This window comes from Thalassophryne amazonica, chromosome 7 (genome assembly GCF_902500255.1).
Source record: "Thalassophryne amazonica chromosome 7, fThaAma1.1, whole genome shotgun sequence".
Lineage (NCBI taxonomy): Eukaryota > Metazoa > Chordata > Actinopteri > Batrachoidiformes > Batrachoididae > Thalassophryne > Thalassophryne amazonica.
In genome coordinates, this window is record NC_047109.1 from 116,557,566 (window position 1) to 116,573,608 (window position 16,043).

The 16,043-nt window shown below is 43.0% G+C and overlaps 1 protein-coding gene across 2 annotated transcripts in view; it reads right to left on the minus strand.

Annotated features, from left to right (window-relative positions):
- The window catches only part of znf407 (zinc finger protein 407), a 403,712-nt gene that overhangs the window by 358,765 nt on the left and 28,904 nt on the right, over positions 1 to 16,043 (minus strand). For both annotated transcript variants that reach the window (XM_034175400.1, XM_034175398.1), the window contains one exon: positions 12,156 to 12,270. In XM_034175400.1, the coding sequence (XP_034031291.1) occupies positions 12,156 to 12,270 (115 nt within the window). The remainder of the gene's footprint in view (positions 1 to 12,155; positions 12,271 to 16,043) is intronic.

The window sequence follows — 16,043 nt, forward strand, 5'->3', positions numbered from 1 at the left end:
CAGAGAGCTCACACTAATCAAACAGACAGGACTTTGTGGGCATAATGTACTGATCCCCTGGGATTTCCCACCCATCGGACCAGGGTAAGTATCAGTCGAGGACCGTGTGTTTGTCACTGTGCAAGGACATTCCCACGCATAGGTGTCTCTAGGTCAACCCTGGATGTAGAACACGCTGCACATCTAGACTGGGCAAGTTGTCTCCGCATCCACCATCCCATCCAGGACTCAACCAAGAGGCAATCTTCCTCACCACCGGGGGATTGTCACGATAACCATGTTAACAATATAATGGACAGGTGTGGTGGATAAGCGGTTATGTGCACTTGCTTCCAGTGCAGAAGGTCCCCAGTTACATACTTACTTAAATATATTTGCAATACAAGTCACATTTTTTTACAAACCCTAGGAACTTGTAGTTCCTAGGGTTTGTAAGAGTAGAATGGGAGGCAGAGCCTTCAGCTTTCAGGCTCCTCTCCTGTGGAACCAGCTCCCAATTCAGATCAGGGAGACAGACACCCTCTCTACTTTTAAGATTAGGCTTAAAACTTTCCTTTTTGCTAAAGCTTATAGTTAGGGCTGGATCAGGTGACCCTGAACCATCCCTTAGTTATGCTGCTATAGACGTAGACTGCTGGGGGGTTCCCATGATGCACTGTTTCTTTCTCTTTTTGCTCTGTATGCACCACTCTGCATTTAATCATTAGTGATCGATCTCTGCTCCCCTCCACAGCATGTCTTTTTCCTGGTTCTCTCCCTCAGCCCCAACCAGTCCCAGCAGAAGACTGCCCCTCCCTGAGCCTGGTTCTGCTGGAGGTTTCTTCCTGTTAAAAGGGAGTTTTTCCTTCCCACTGTAGCCAAGTGCTTGCTCACAGGGGGTCGTTTTGACCGTTGGGGTTTTACATAATTATTGTATGGCCTTGCCTTACAATATAAAGCACCTTGGGGCAACTGTTTGTTGTGATTTGGCGCTATATAAAAAAAAATTGATTGATTGAATTGATTTTTTTACTAATGTTAATTCTCCATCTAACTGTAAAGTGGCGTAAAACCAGAGGAGAGTTCTAAAGGGAAAAACAACATGCAGGAAAAGTGTAAAGTTTCAAAGCGGCGCCCAGGAGTCCTCACGAGTGTGTAAGACACCACCATAAAACTACATGCTGTGCTGGCGCCTTAGCGGAACTACTGATCTTGCTGTTTAGCATCAGGGGTGCTTTGTTTTTGTTTGTTTTTGATTAAAGGGAAATATTTTGATAATGAAGCCCCCCCCCCCCCAGACCCCTGTTGTGGACCCACTAAAGAATATGAGATAGTTATTAAACCCTAATGGGACTGAAGTGCTGACAGAGATTCCTGCATTTTCTCTCCTGATTCCAGAGATGCTGAGCAGAGTCTCGTTCCAACTCTTTAAAACCGTCCTTTCACCAAAATGAGCCTGACCCAGCAAACAAACTCACCTCCCCCAAGTGTTTGTTCGCTGTAATTTGAAACACAAATTTCACGCCACAGTACTGTTTTGACTGCCGCTGAGCCGCTTTCCGCTGAGCGTCGGGCTCACGATCAAAACAGAAATTAAGCCGCGTGTTTGTCGTCGTCGCTTTAGCTTACAGATAACGGAGGAGACATCGCCACATATACGGAAATGATGTTTGACACTCCGGCTCCACAGCAAACATAAAAACTCTACCTATAGAGATTTATTTTGATATACTGACATTTCCCCTCTTGTTTCCCTGTGTTGGGTTTTTTTCTTTGAAGAAAAAAAAAACATTAATTTTACAAACATTAGCCTAAGGCTACTAAACACATCCAATCCATTATGCTGCGCTTTATCGTGTTATGGGGGGTAACAGGCTGTAAAGCTGTCTCAGTCATAAAGAGCGATCACCGAGCGCCGAGTCAAACCAGAACGCCGAGCTCTCCGAGCCACGCGCAGCCCTCGTTATCGTCACAACAGCGTCGTCACATACTTAACCTTTCCAGACCAGACTTTCTGCATTATTTCCCAAACAACCTTTAGCATTACTTATTTCATTTGCGATAATGCTGCACTAAATTTACTTAAACGCATCTGAGCCAAATGGGTTTATTTTGGTAAAGAGGACTACACAGACTGATGAGGACCATGTCCTCACGTCCCAGAACAACAATCTGAAGCACGAATACATCTTCCTGGTGGACAGAAATGCGGTGCCCCCTCACACACACACAAAAAAAGTAATAAAATGAAGCATTTTTAAAGGGAAATTAAAAAAAAAAAAAAAAAAAAAAAAAAAAACGGTAAAATGGTAAATGGACTGCATTTATAAAGTGTGGCTCAAAGTGCTTTAAAATAATGCCTCACATTCACCCATTCACACATTGATGTCAGGGTGCTGCCGTACAAGGCACTCACTACACACCAGGAGCAACTTGGGCATTAAGGACCTTGCTCAAGGGCCCTTTGTGATTTTTCCAGGCAGACAGGGGTTTGAACAGAGTATCCTCTGGTCTCAAACCCAATGCTTAACCACTAGACCATCACCTTCCCAGAAAATAGTTATTCATTAATTTTCTGCCGGTTATCCAGGTCACCAAATCCTGGAACTCTTCCTGAGGGATCCCAGATGAGCAGCATACATTTGTGCCGCCTTGAGGTTTTTGTTGTTTTTTTATTAAACAATTAATTTTTTCATGGCAACAAAAAACAAAAATGAATATATTTCTAAAATAATCCCCTTTAAATTCACAGTGAAAACAAATCTTTTACAATATGAAGCCCCTGCTCATGTAACACAATTATATCATCACTTTCACAGCCAGTTTTCTTTAGACAAGTGGGGAGATGAACACATGAACATTTCCACATCATCAAATGTTTCTAAAGAGTCTCTGGAAAATTCACATGGAATGAGCAAATGTTTCAAGTCAGGTTCTCCATAATTCAGATAAATCTGCCTGGAACAACCAGGTCTCAAATACCGAGTGAGGGAAGCCACCAAGACACCAAAAACAACTCCGAAGGACTTTCAGATTGTCGTGGAGGTGATTGGACAGACTGGTCACAGTGCAACGTTTGTTACACAGTTTCATGGTGGAGTCGGGCATCAAACAATTCCAGTTACAGTTTGCCAGAAGGCACATGAGAGACTTGAGACAACATCTGAGCGGTTTTATTTTGTGTGTGAAAATCCTCTTTGACTTCACCATGAAGCTGGGTTTTCAACAAAAGTTGCTCAATGAACAGTTTCGGCAATCAGTAAGAGAAGCTTCTATATCAGAGTTGTCTGGGTGTCTTAGTGGCTTCCTTCACCAGCCTTCTTCCTCCACAGTCACTCAGTTTTTGAGAACTACCTGCTCCAGAGTTGTTGACCACACAGTTCCACACTGATTATGTTTCTTATAGACTGATGTAAATCAGTGACTGGGCAGTAATCATGTATCCATCCCCTGATGTGTCTCAAGAAAATGGGGCTGTAATAGTGATGATTTAGTTATTAAATTAATGGGGTTGTTCACATTCATGGTGGTCAGTTCTGATCTTTGGGTTGTTTTTCTCACATGCATTATGGTTGCTCTCATCATGCTCTTATTGTGACAACAGCTCTGTTTGTTTCTGCGGCTTTACTTCCTGTCCTCAGGTTTTCTGGTCCCATGTACACTTACACATTAACTGTTCCTAACATTATATAACAGTCACTCCTTCTTCACTCCAGCATCAGATTATCTAGCTACAATGCCTGCTTGCTCACGTTCTCTTTCCGTGCTTGTTCTACCTGAGCTGTCCCTTCGAGATTCCTGAGTTTTGCCTGCTGATTGATTCCGGTTCCGTCAACTCGGTGTGTTTGTGCCTTGATACTGATTCTCTGGTTTTGAATTCCTGCGTGCAGCCTGTAGTCACGGCCGTACAGTCTGCTTGTTTCCAGCTGGACGATAACACTGTACGGACTTCCTGCTCAATGTTATCTGTGTTTAGACTATAATAATGTTTGGACTTCTGTACTTATCTGTGACTGAGTGATAGAATAAATCCTGTTTTTTGTCTCCACTGTCTGCATTGTTCTCTGCTCAGGGGTCTCCAGCTCAGACTTTACAGGGGCCACATACTGGTTTTGATTAATTCTATTAAATTTATGTGATGTTGACGAGATTTGTTTTCAGTGTGAATTTAAAGTACATAATTTTAGAATTTTTAATCTAAAATGTCATATCTTTAAAAACAACAAGCAAACCCTCAAGGGGCAACCCCCCCCCCCCCCCCCCCCCCATATGTAGTTGTGTGGTTTCTGTTAAATGTGCAGAAATTGAGAAATACACACCAATAAGACCAGTTTGAAACCTCTTTAGTCAAACATTCATAAAGTAAACTTGAATTTGCATCACGATTATAAAAAAGTATGTAAGCAAATCTGTGAGTTTGTCTTGTGATCATCTTCTGCATATTTGAAACCATCCAAAGGTTGCAAAAACATACAAATTTTTTTTTTTCCCCTCGAACAAGTCAGATTCCAAACAGCTAATGCATATTCATATTTACAGTTTGCATCTGTTGTGTGATAACAAATTCAGGATTCCTGCTTCTAGTTCCTAACGCATGACGCGCATGCCGCGGAATCATTCAGGACATTATGAGCCTTCAAAAGGTCTCAGGAACAAAATGGCACAGATACCCTGGAGCTGCTGTATCACAGATGCCTCTGCCTTTAAGGAGCCGCGGGTTTCACGCTGGTGGTGGATAAGCACAGCGGCGGGGGGTGTCTTTGCTAAATCGCTAATGTACGTGATGATTAAGTGTAACTCAAACACCGAGTGTGTTGTTCATACGCCTGACAGGCAGTAATTTGGTGTATTGTATTCTGCGGTTTTAATTGCACGCCACCAACGTGTCCCTGTGACACGTTATGAAGCGATGATGTACAATTATTTCAGGGCGGCGGAAGATCAGTGGAGTGACATTATAATCATCCTCACAGGGATCCCGCTCTTCATCTGCAACAACCATTAATGTTTAAATGGGAGGGAAGGAAAGAAGAGAGAGAGAGAGAGAAAAACAAAAATAGTTCTCGGGGAGTTCTAAGCAGAATCTCTTTAAGGATTATAGAGAATCATGTCAGTGGAGAAGGAGAGGGGTGTGGACAGACAATAGAGGGGGCTGAGTTAAGTGACGGCTTTCTCTGGATAAGCAGCAAGCTAAGATGCTCCTCCACTGTCACTGCCAGGCCTCGTGCTCCTCACACAGGCTCGGGCATTAAGGCACATTACTGCAGATGAGCCACGCAGGGCGGAACTGATGGGCTATTCTCGGAAAGACAAGACAGGGGGGACATAATAACGCTGACATGAGCCAGCCCCATCCTGTTAAGAGTCAAATCACACACCCGACATGAAACTATATCTATTATATACTCCCCCAACACCAAGTCAACACCGAGACGAGGGAAGGGCAGAAGGGGAGAAACCACCACGCAGCTTTCTCTGTGGGGAAGACGAAGTTTGCCGAGCTGCAAACTTTTTTGTGTCGCAGGAAAGCAAATGTTTTTTTAAGTTTTCTTGAACGCGACACTGTGAAACGGGCGACTTATGACCCATAATCATAAAAACGGCCGTCCACAAGAGGACAATCGGTGTCCGTGATGGTGTTAATATTTCTACGGCCCGAGCCACGATATTAAACCAATGCCTCAAAGCATTTAGACTGTTTATGCATAATTTAGCACCTACAACAGCAGCGGATGTCCGCTGCACCTTTGGAGAGCGCGAGGGAGCGGCGAGGGCAGAAACGCTGAATCCACCGACTTTCCGCAACATGATGGAGGAGAGGCGGAGGAGACTCATTAAGTGGCCGAGTCCCACTGTGGACAAAAAACACACGCCAAGAGAAAATGCAACAATCTGCCGTCTCACATGCGGAAACATCACTTTTTTTAACCAATTAAAAATGAGAAATCTTATTGTGAATGCTAGCAGCCAATTTGTGTTATAGTTCTCCTTTTTTCCCACCTTGGGAGTTCTTGTTTGAGAATAAAGACACAGACAGGGTTACAGATGGTGGAGAAGAAAGACAAAGAAATGCGGAGAAAGTGAGCAGACAGAAAGCCTATAAAGTGTGAGCGATGATGAGCAAGGCACTGACCAAACCACTCAGGTTTGATTGGCAGAGTGGTCACGGGTTCCAATCAGCTCTGGCCTTGCATTTGCATTTGTTAATTAAATGCCACAACAATATGATCTCTAACAATCAACACTGTTCTCCTGCTCCCGAGAACAGACCAACAACATCGAGCGAAGGCTAAAGTGAGGTGGACACCGTGATCTCACCCGCTGCCTCAGTGTCACAGCCCAGGTAACCACATCGTCTCAGAGGTCAACGACGCACCAATCAATGGCAGTGTGCCTTTGGATATTATTTTTTCCATGCATGAATTGGGGGAAAAAAAGTAAAGTTCCAGAACTCAGCTGCAAACAGAAGCACATGATCCGACCCACTGTGGAGATCTGTGCACACGTCAGTGGATCCACCTGCTCTGGTTCCTCGTCCAGAACAAAAAGAGGGATCAGCTCCATCATCAGAATCCTCACTGTCTGGTTCAGACTCTGACGATGCGCTGCGCCCTCCAACTTAAAAAAAAATAAAAAACTGAAACACTTGTTCAACATTCATAAGATGCCTTGCATTTTTCACAAAAACAAGAACAAAAACACCACACTAACCACAGATGCTAATACGCCATCAAAATACACACTGCAAGCACCCCAAATATTTCTCAAATACCAAAATGTAATCTCTGTCTGTACACCTGAAATGCATGTGTACGAGACCGAGGGAGCGCGAGAGAGATAGCTAGCGCTGTCTCTCTCGCTTTGCCTTTTTTCAAAACCCTGCCGTTTTTGATCACCTCACGCACGCACGCACAGGCGCTGTGTATGTGGATCAGACAGACACATACACACACGCGCGTGCTTCACCTTCTCTCCAGCTGATCACACTGGGTTAAACAAGGCTGATCGTGCTCCTACAAAGCCCCTGCTGCGAACAAATACACAGCCATCAACAATCGTATCAGCTGTCAGCAAGTCCACAGAAACAAGCAAGGCTGATCACGCTCCTGCAAAGCCCTCCCGCGAAGAACAAATATGCAGTGATCAAGGATCACTTCCTCAACTGTCAGGCACTGACAAGGCCAGCAGGCTCTGGAGGACAGCAAGCCCTTCAGAGGTCATGGACAAAATGCTGCAGCTCCGACGGGACTTTTTGTGCAGCAACTCTCTCCTCATGTGCGCGTAGCGCTGGAACAACACCACTATCATGCACTGCTGTGTGCTAGCGGCCAGTACCATGGCATGACCACAGTAGCACTCGCCACATCACACGCAGCGGCAGAAGCCCCACACCACACACCAGCACTGCCACGGAGGAGTGGCAACTCCTCCACTAAAGTGCTCACAAACCAGCTTCTATACTGTGTGAAAACATTCAGCTGGTTGAACAAAGTCAAATTAAACGCTAACGTTACAAAAACTAAGCAAACAATAAAAAAAACGTCAAGCATGACAGCAAAACAAAATACAGAAGAATTGAGGTTTTCAGCGGCATTCGTTCAAATTTTTCAACAGTTTAAAAATCCTAACGAAGCGCCAGCTGCAGGAACAAAGCTGTGCGAAGGTTAAATGATGTCAACAAAAGTCCAGATTTCTTGTTTTGTTTGGGCTTCCTTGCCCTTCGTTAAGTGCCGTGTGACCGGGCCTTAATCTGTGGACGTCAGCACCACAAAATATACCACACCAATAACTGAACTGAAACTGTCCATAAATAACTTTACTTATGTCTGTGAGGACTACAAGCCTTTTATGAAAATGTGAGGGGCAGATTCTTTTTCATGAAAAGCAACTTCTCTGTGTTATCAGCTGTGAGCCTGTTTCTGTTTTTATCCACACACACAAACATACACAAATACAAACTAAATGTTTTCTTTTTCCCCAAAGGTGAAACACGTAATATTGATGAGCGCGGTGTGTGTGCGCACACACAAACACGGTGTCGCGCGGTATCTCCGCAACACACAGAGGTAAAATGGAGTAATTTTAACATTATTTTATTTTTCCTTTGTGACTCATGGGATAATTTCCTCACGTTCAGACAGACTTGCCCATTGCTTGTGGTAAGTGAGTCTTTAAAGCGCAGTGACTCAATTCCTGGCACAAAGTGTAGCTCGTGGAGGTGAGCGGAGGGTCCGAACCCAGCGCCACAGAAATTCCGCAAACGGATTACACCTGTAGCGGACCGAGCCGGTCTCACATCGGCCTGAACACCCACACCAAGGGCTGAAACTCACCAACCTGATGGACAGTCTCCATTGCTGAAACCATGATCTGAGTTCTGACGGAGAAACTGCGGCGCAAAGTTCCAAACTCACAGAGGAACTTTTTTTCAGCCGTATGAGGAATTTAAGTGTTTTCAGATGTTGTGTTCCAGACTCAGGAGGCTTTGTGGATTATTTTTCTTCAGGAACGGATGATGATGAATTCCACAAACAGGTGAGAGTTTTAATTTACTCCGTGTGAATTTTCTCCGCATGAGGGCCGCGGGTTTCAGCCAGTTAATGGACAGCATTGACGCACGTATTTCGACTTATGAGTAAATTACATGAAAGCCTGTAAAAATCCATAAATTAGCTGCATCATTGTTTAAGCTGCAGTGTTCAAAACGTATGAAAAAACTAGAGGTTATCATCTGGAAATTTCAGAGTGTGTGCGTGAAAAACCCACATTGAGAGGTTGACATCACGCTGTTGTAAAGTGGTATCGGTCATGTAGTATCAGAGACATTTTAGGATTACAAGTACGAGTAAATGAATACGGGATCCAGCCGCTACCCAATACTGGTATCAGGATCGGTGCATCCCTAGATGTCGCTGTGTCAGAGGTTGTGAGAGTGCTAGTGTGAGCGCGCGGTCCTTCAATGCTTGATCACTGCATGTACGCAAAGGCAATACGTCTTACTTTTACCTTAAGGTGGTCGTGGTGTGCAATGGTGCAAAACGTATGGAACCAAAATTGCACCGTAAATGGAACAAAATTGCAAATAAGACAAATGATCACTATCATGTGGCATACAAACCAACCACCAATCAAGTGACAAGGATCTAATTAGCTGTTAAATAATTGTACATATTTCACCAGATACAGAGTCCTTCCTTTGTTCAGAAACCACCATTTCAAAAATAATATTTAAATTTTACTTGTTTTGTTTTTTCCCCACACATTTTTAAAGACGATGATGAATTTACTTCTTCATTTTTATTGGTTTGTTTATTTATTAAGTTTGTTTGTTTTCTGCAGAAAAAAGTTGACAGACAGTAATGATAAATTATGATTACAGAGGTGAAGTTAATCACACCATAATCTCACTTTTCTCGATGAGCCAAATCACACCGTGTGATCACGTGACACTTTACAGCTGAAACACGGCCGTCCGTTACAAACCTGCTTTAGATTCAGATTGACGCATCATCGGATGTGAAAACTTTGGGAAGGAGAGCAGCTATAAGTGTGTGTGTGTTTGTTCGTAATGAGGGAGTTTCTGGGGGGGTGGTTCTTTGTATTTGCTGCTCTTTAGTCAGATGGAGGGCCGGCCTGGTGATCAGTCAGGACTGAGAGCACACACAGGGCCGATTTGTCACCGCCGGATGGCACTGGCAGGACCCGGCACCTCCATTCGAGTGATTTGTGAAACCAGGGGGTGTATTTAGTCGTCCCATTTAAAAGAATATTGGAGAACTGCTCTTTATGTATGTGCATGTACGTTTGTGCGAGCACCGGCTGGTCGAAGCCCGACGCGTTAGCAGCAGCACTTGGGAGAAGAAGAGGTTTTCAGCTGGAGGGCTTGGGAAAAGCGAGACTTTCCTCTCATTAAAGGAGAAGCAAAGTTTAAACCGAAGCTTGTTCGCGCCTCCTGTAATCTGTTTGCCAACATCAGCAGGAGCAAATAAACACAGAAGAACAAATTCAGCCTGCGACTCCACTAAACAGAACGGCTGAACAGAATTACACGCAGGGAGAAAGTAATAAGTCTGCATATGTCTTCATCTTAGCGGGCGTGTAGCCGCGGCACAAAGCTGAAATCCCACACTTTCCCCTCTATTCCCCGACCGCATGTAAAACAGCTTAACACGTCCGTCTGAACATGGCACGGCAGTGAGGAGGTCCACCACAGGAACACAACATATGGTCCACACGTAGGGGGGCCGAGGGTCTGGGATTATAACGCCACTCTTTCACTACCGAGTACTAAGGGGCACATTGTTACCCACACAAACATCCAATTAGGATTATATGCACATGAAATGACGAAGAAACCAAACTATTTCTTATGCCACTAATTTTAAAGAACAGCTGACTACGAGTGTTACATTTATCCTTTTAGGAAAGGGGAAAAAAACAAATAAAAAAAAAGACTTATTCATACAATAATCAGAAGAAAGTCCCAAATGTAATAATTACTGCAAAGCTAAAAAATAATTTATGAAAAATAACACCTTACCTAACTCAGTATGCCACCCAGCTCCTGGTTCTTTGGTTATCTCTGTCTTTGACTACTACAATGTCCTTCTCGTGGGACTCCCAGCATATGCAGTCACACTTTTACCGATGGTCCAATATACAGTGGCACATCTGGTATTCAATCAATCCAAAAGGTCACATTACACCAATGCTCACCGACCTCCACCGCCTTTACCAAATTCAAGTTGCCAGTGCTTGCTGACAGAGTGATGACTGGGTCCTCACCCAGCTACTTCAACTTAAACATACAGGACTATTCTCTATATTGGACACTAGGTGCCTCATAAGAATGCCGGCAGGCACTGCCATCTTTGGGTCCAAGGCTACTGAGATTGAGAGACACCTGGGAAGAGCTTATGGGGTCATGAGGTTGTGGGACGGAGGACTTCCGTGATGCCAATACCTTTACCAGAGAATGAAGGTTCAAGTCTTTGGGTCTTAGTGTCTCCTTTCTGTCTTACTGTGCGGTTGTGAGTCTCAGATGCTCACCAGCAACCTAAGGCAACAACTAGAAGTCTGGTGCGAGGTCTTTTCTGAGGATCCTTGGGTACCACTGGAATGACTTTGTGTTAAATAAATGGTGAATTCGGGAGCAGTTTTAAATAACACATTTTTATTCATATTTACCCGAGGCCATCAAATATGGCCATTGGGCATTGCGAAGACTTTGCGTCGGTCTGTCTGTCGGTCTGTCTGTCTGTCTGTCTTTGCTCAGCATAAGTCCAGTCCTGTTACTGCCACAGTCTTCAAATTCACAGGGAACATTCTTGGGACAAGTTCAGAGACAGCTAACCTGGACCTATTTTAAGAGTTTAAAAAGTCATATTCTGTTTCATTCTGTTCTTTTTTTTTTTTTTTTTTTAAGGGCAAAGGTGACACTGTGTGTGTAAATATAATCTCACACACTCACACTCACACACCCATCTTCAACTGCTTAGTCCAATTAAGGGCCGCAGGGGGCTGGAGCATATACCAGCAGTCACAGAGTGCAAGGCTGGGTACACCCAGGACAGGACGCCAGTCTGTCACAGGGCCACAAAAAGACAAACACATTCACACCCACTCGCACACCTACGGACAATATAAAGATTCCAGTCCACCTAACCCACATGTCTTTGGATGTGGGAGGAAACCGGAGCACCCGGAGGAAACCCACGCAAACACCGGGAGAACATGCAAACTCCACATATAACAGCCACAGGCGGGAATTGAACCCATAACCTTCTTGCTGTGAGGCAACAGTGCTAACCACTAAGCCACCGTGCTGTCCTAAATATAATCTCTGTCATTTATTATACAGCTCTAGTACTGAAAACACTGTTTTTGTAACCTGATGACACCTCTGACATCTTGCAGACATCAGGGTGCACGCTAACTTCTGCTAACTCAAAGCTAACGTCCGCTCATCAAAAGGTCACGTACGTGTACACACACACACACACACGCCCTCCTGCAGACGCCATTAAACATAAATAAAATATTGTTAATAACTGATTGATTGGTTGATAGAGGAGTTTTATTGAACATGTCCAAACTGTACATGAGACAATACTCATACGGCCGCGGGTATTTCAGCATCGCGTTATATTTAAAAGGTGCAAGTCTGTGAAACTCACCCACAGATGTCACATCTGTACTCCCTCATGCCGAGGTGTCTCTTAACGTGATTCCTGGCGTCTCCCAACTGGGCAGCTGCAAAGTCACAAATCTTACACTTGAAAGGTCTGGAACCTGCAAAACAAAGTAACACAAGTCAAGTTAAAATACAACAACAACACAAAGTCTGTGTAACACCTCGGGGTCTCCAAGGGACGTGCTGCTCCGGACCCCACTGCACTACAAGGTGGAGCTGAAGATTATACTATGTTTGCATCAATTTATACCAAGTCCACACTGGGATTCAACTGTCCACCTGTATGACATTTACTTTTCGGTCTATCGTCACAAAATAAAGTGTCCTGTAAGCCTTCTCTTCTTTGGCTGTGTCTGTGTTGTTTTTCCTTCATCTCTTACCTACTCTTCCTTTGCCTGTGGATGAATAAATTGGATTCCAAAGGTCAGGGTGAAAACGTAAATCAATTCTGTGTACGCTTACTACCTCCCATTCCATCATTAAAGCGCTAATCACTCTGGCGGTTTTCGCAGGGAGGTTTCTCCCTAATTATTGTCATTAATAAGTCCAGGGGGCGGGACAGAATTTGAGAGAGTGGCAAAGCCTCTGCCTGCCATTTGTCATTTAATGGCACTGCTGCAAGGGCTGCTGCACCTGCCCTGCAAGCATCCGTGTCATGCACCATCTATCCTCTTTGGTTTTACAAAACTTCAGCTACTCAACTTAACAATTTTAAATAATAATAATGATAATAATAATAATAATACAACAATGCATTTGGCAGATAAAGTGCACATTTTGCATAACGGGCTGAACGTGATATCTACACATGCTTCTTTGAACAAATCCTCACCTTCTATCCTGAGACATTCTGTAATATTTATTCCGGGGGCAGCTGCTGATTTGATGAAGCACTTTGTGGAAATTACTAATTTGTTCATACACGAGTCACTTGCTGTGAGCTGGAAGTATGACACATCTAATTTTAAGATGGTAACTAAGATTGAAAGGCAAACTTGGACTAATAACACTCATAAACACGGAGGTGGGGGGGGGGTAGGTGTGTAAAAACAAATCTGACCTCTTCAAGACTAAAAGATCAATGCCCATCCTGTAGTTTCTTTGTATTTGTCCATGTTTGTCTCTGTACACTTTTACAAGCATCTGAGTAAAATTTTCAGCATGTCTGTCTACAGTATAAGTATCTGGATACTGACTCTGTTTATTATGTTGCCTCTGTGTACTTACATAACAGAGTTGTGCTTGTCATCCAGAGTTTCAGCTGCACTTGAAAAAAGTCTTGCAGTACAACAACTACCCCCCGACAACCCCTGCAATTTATTTCAAAACTGGATTCTACCTTGATAAAAAAAAGAATGCAACAGGATCACACCACGCCACGCACTGTATCCTTTCACTTCCCGCCTTATTCCAGTCCAATCCAGCCCATCATTATTTATTGGGCACTTAAAAAAACAGCAGTTTTGCTACGGCCTATGCAAAGTGCTGTACAACAGATAAACAAGGCAATAAACAACAGTAAATACAAACAAAAGACATAACAAGAGCCACAATGCCCAAGAACATACCAACATCATTCTGACAAAGGCCAAGGAATAAAGATGCGTTTTAAAAAGACTTAAAAACAGGTAACATGGGGGCCAACCTAACATATAGAGGGTGTTCATTCCGAAGTCTGGGAGCTACAACAAAGAAAGCACAGTCACCCCTAGTTTGTTTTAGGGAGGACTAAGAGCAGCTGGTCCACAGACCTACAACCTCAACAGAACACACAGCTTCAACAGGTCGAATATGTAGGTCAGTACAGACCCATGAAGAGACTTAAAAACAAACAATAAAATCTTAAAATAAATCCTAAAAGGACCCAAAAGCCAGTGTAGAGAGGCAAGAACAAGAGAACTATGATCTCCATTGAAGTTGCCTGTTAAAAGATGAACGGCAGCATTTTGGGCTAACTGCAAGCATGCAAGGGAGGTGTGGCTAAGACCAACATATGGTCCAACCAGTCCCAGCAGAAGACTGCCCCTCCCTGAGCCTGGTTCTGCTGGAGGTTTCTTCCTGTTAAAAGGGAGTTTTTCCTTCCCACTGTAGCCAAGTGCTTGCTCACAGGGGGTCGTTTTGACCGTTGGGGTTTTACATAATTATTGTATGACCTTGCCTTACAATATAAAGCGCCTTGGGGCAACTGTTTGTTGTGATTTGGCGCTATATAAAAAAATTGATTGATTGATTGATTGATTGCAATCCTTTAAATGAGTTGTATCATCCTCAGAACTCATGTTAATACACATTATGCATCAACCTCTTGTTACAATCCAAACACTAGCAAAGAAGATGCACTGAATTTTCTGGCTATGGAGAACTGAATGCACTGGTTATGGCATCGCCATTTGTTGTACTACTGGTTTATGCAATTGAGCCCGTTTTTCCTCTTTCAATGGACCTTTATTAACATTATTTTCAAATAAAAGCATTTTCTTTCTCAAAAATAAGATTTGGTTTTCTTCTCCACAAATATGTCTTGAAAATGAGGGTCTTACTTTATAATTAAGGCAAGACCCTTGTTTTTCATTTATAAAATGTGGCAAAGACATCTGTCCAGTACTGAACAATTCAAACACCTTCACACACGTGCACAAGAAAAATGAAATTACACAAGATTTATATATATATATATATATATATATATATATATATATATATATATATATATATATATATATATATATATATATATATATATATATATATATATATATATATATATATATATAGAGAGAGAGAGAGAGAGAGAGAGAGAGAGAGAGAGAGAGAGAGAGAGAGAGAGAGAGAGAGAGAGAGAGAGAGAGAGAGAGAGAGAGAGAGAGATTTATATATATATATATATATATATATATATATATATATATATATATACACACACATATACATACACACACACACACACACACACACAAATAAACAAATAAATAAATCCTAACAAACAATCTTACCAACATCATGAGCCCACCTCATGTCTACACACGTGCATACAGATACACACATTAAATTCAAAGATGGTCAAACAGAAGGAAAGACAATCATTCTGTCTCCGTCTTTCTCACTTACACGTGGCAACCTGAAGTTGAGGTGAGAGGGAAGCATGCGGGGAGCCGATTTGTCCAGATGGCTGCCTGTGTATGGGACATGGCAGATAGGAGAGAGATGTAACGCCCCTCAGTTCTCTCATCTTATCACATTAATACTCCACCACTCCACTTAAACAGCCTCCGTGAAACTGAAATTGACCATCAATGTGCTGTCATGTTAAATTAATATTGCCATCCACACCGGAGCGATGTGACTCCTTCACATCCCAGATGAGACAGGGGGATGACTAATTCATTTCCTGAGAGGAGAAGATCCTCCAGCAATGTTTCATTACCACCACCCCCCCCCCCCCACACACACACACACACACTGCAGTCAAACACTTGTCTTCCCTTACCAAAAAATAGTACTGATAAGTATATAAAAAGTAAACTAGAAGTATACTTGAAACATACTTGCATATACTACTTTTTGGTAAGGGTTGTCACTTTGTAAAGAACAGAATGTAAAGGTGACAAAACCAAACCTGCTGCAGGCTGTCAAAATATCATGCCAGTGAAACCAACTATATATTTCCTACCATGAAAAATCCACAGAAATACTTTTTATTAATCAAGGTCTTGGAAAAATTAACTAATTATGACAAAAGTGGGAGCAGCAGGAATCCACTCCAGCTCCCTGAGGAGCATTTTCAGCACCTCCCATATGATGTGTTTTCATAACCACAGAATGAATCCTTCATATGCGACCCACAGTCCAGTGCAACTCCTATATGGGTTTT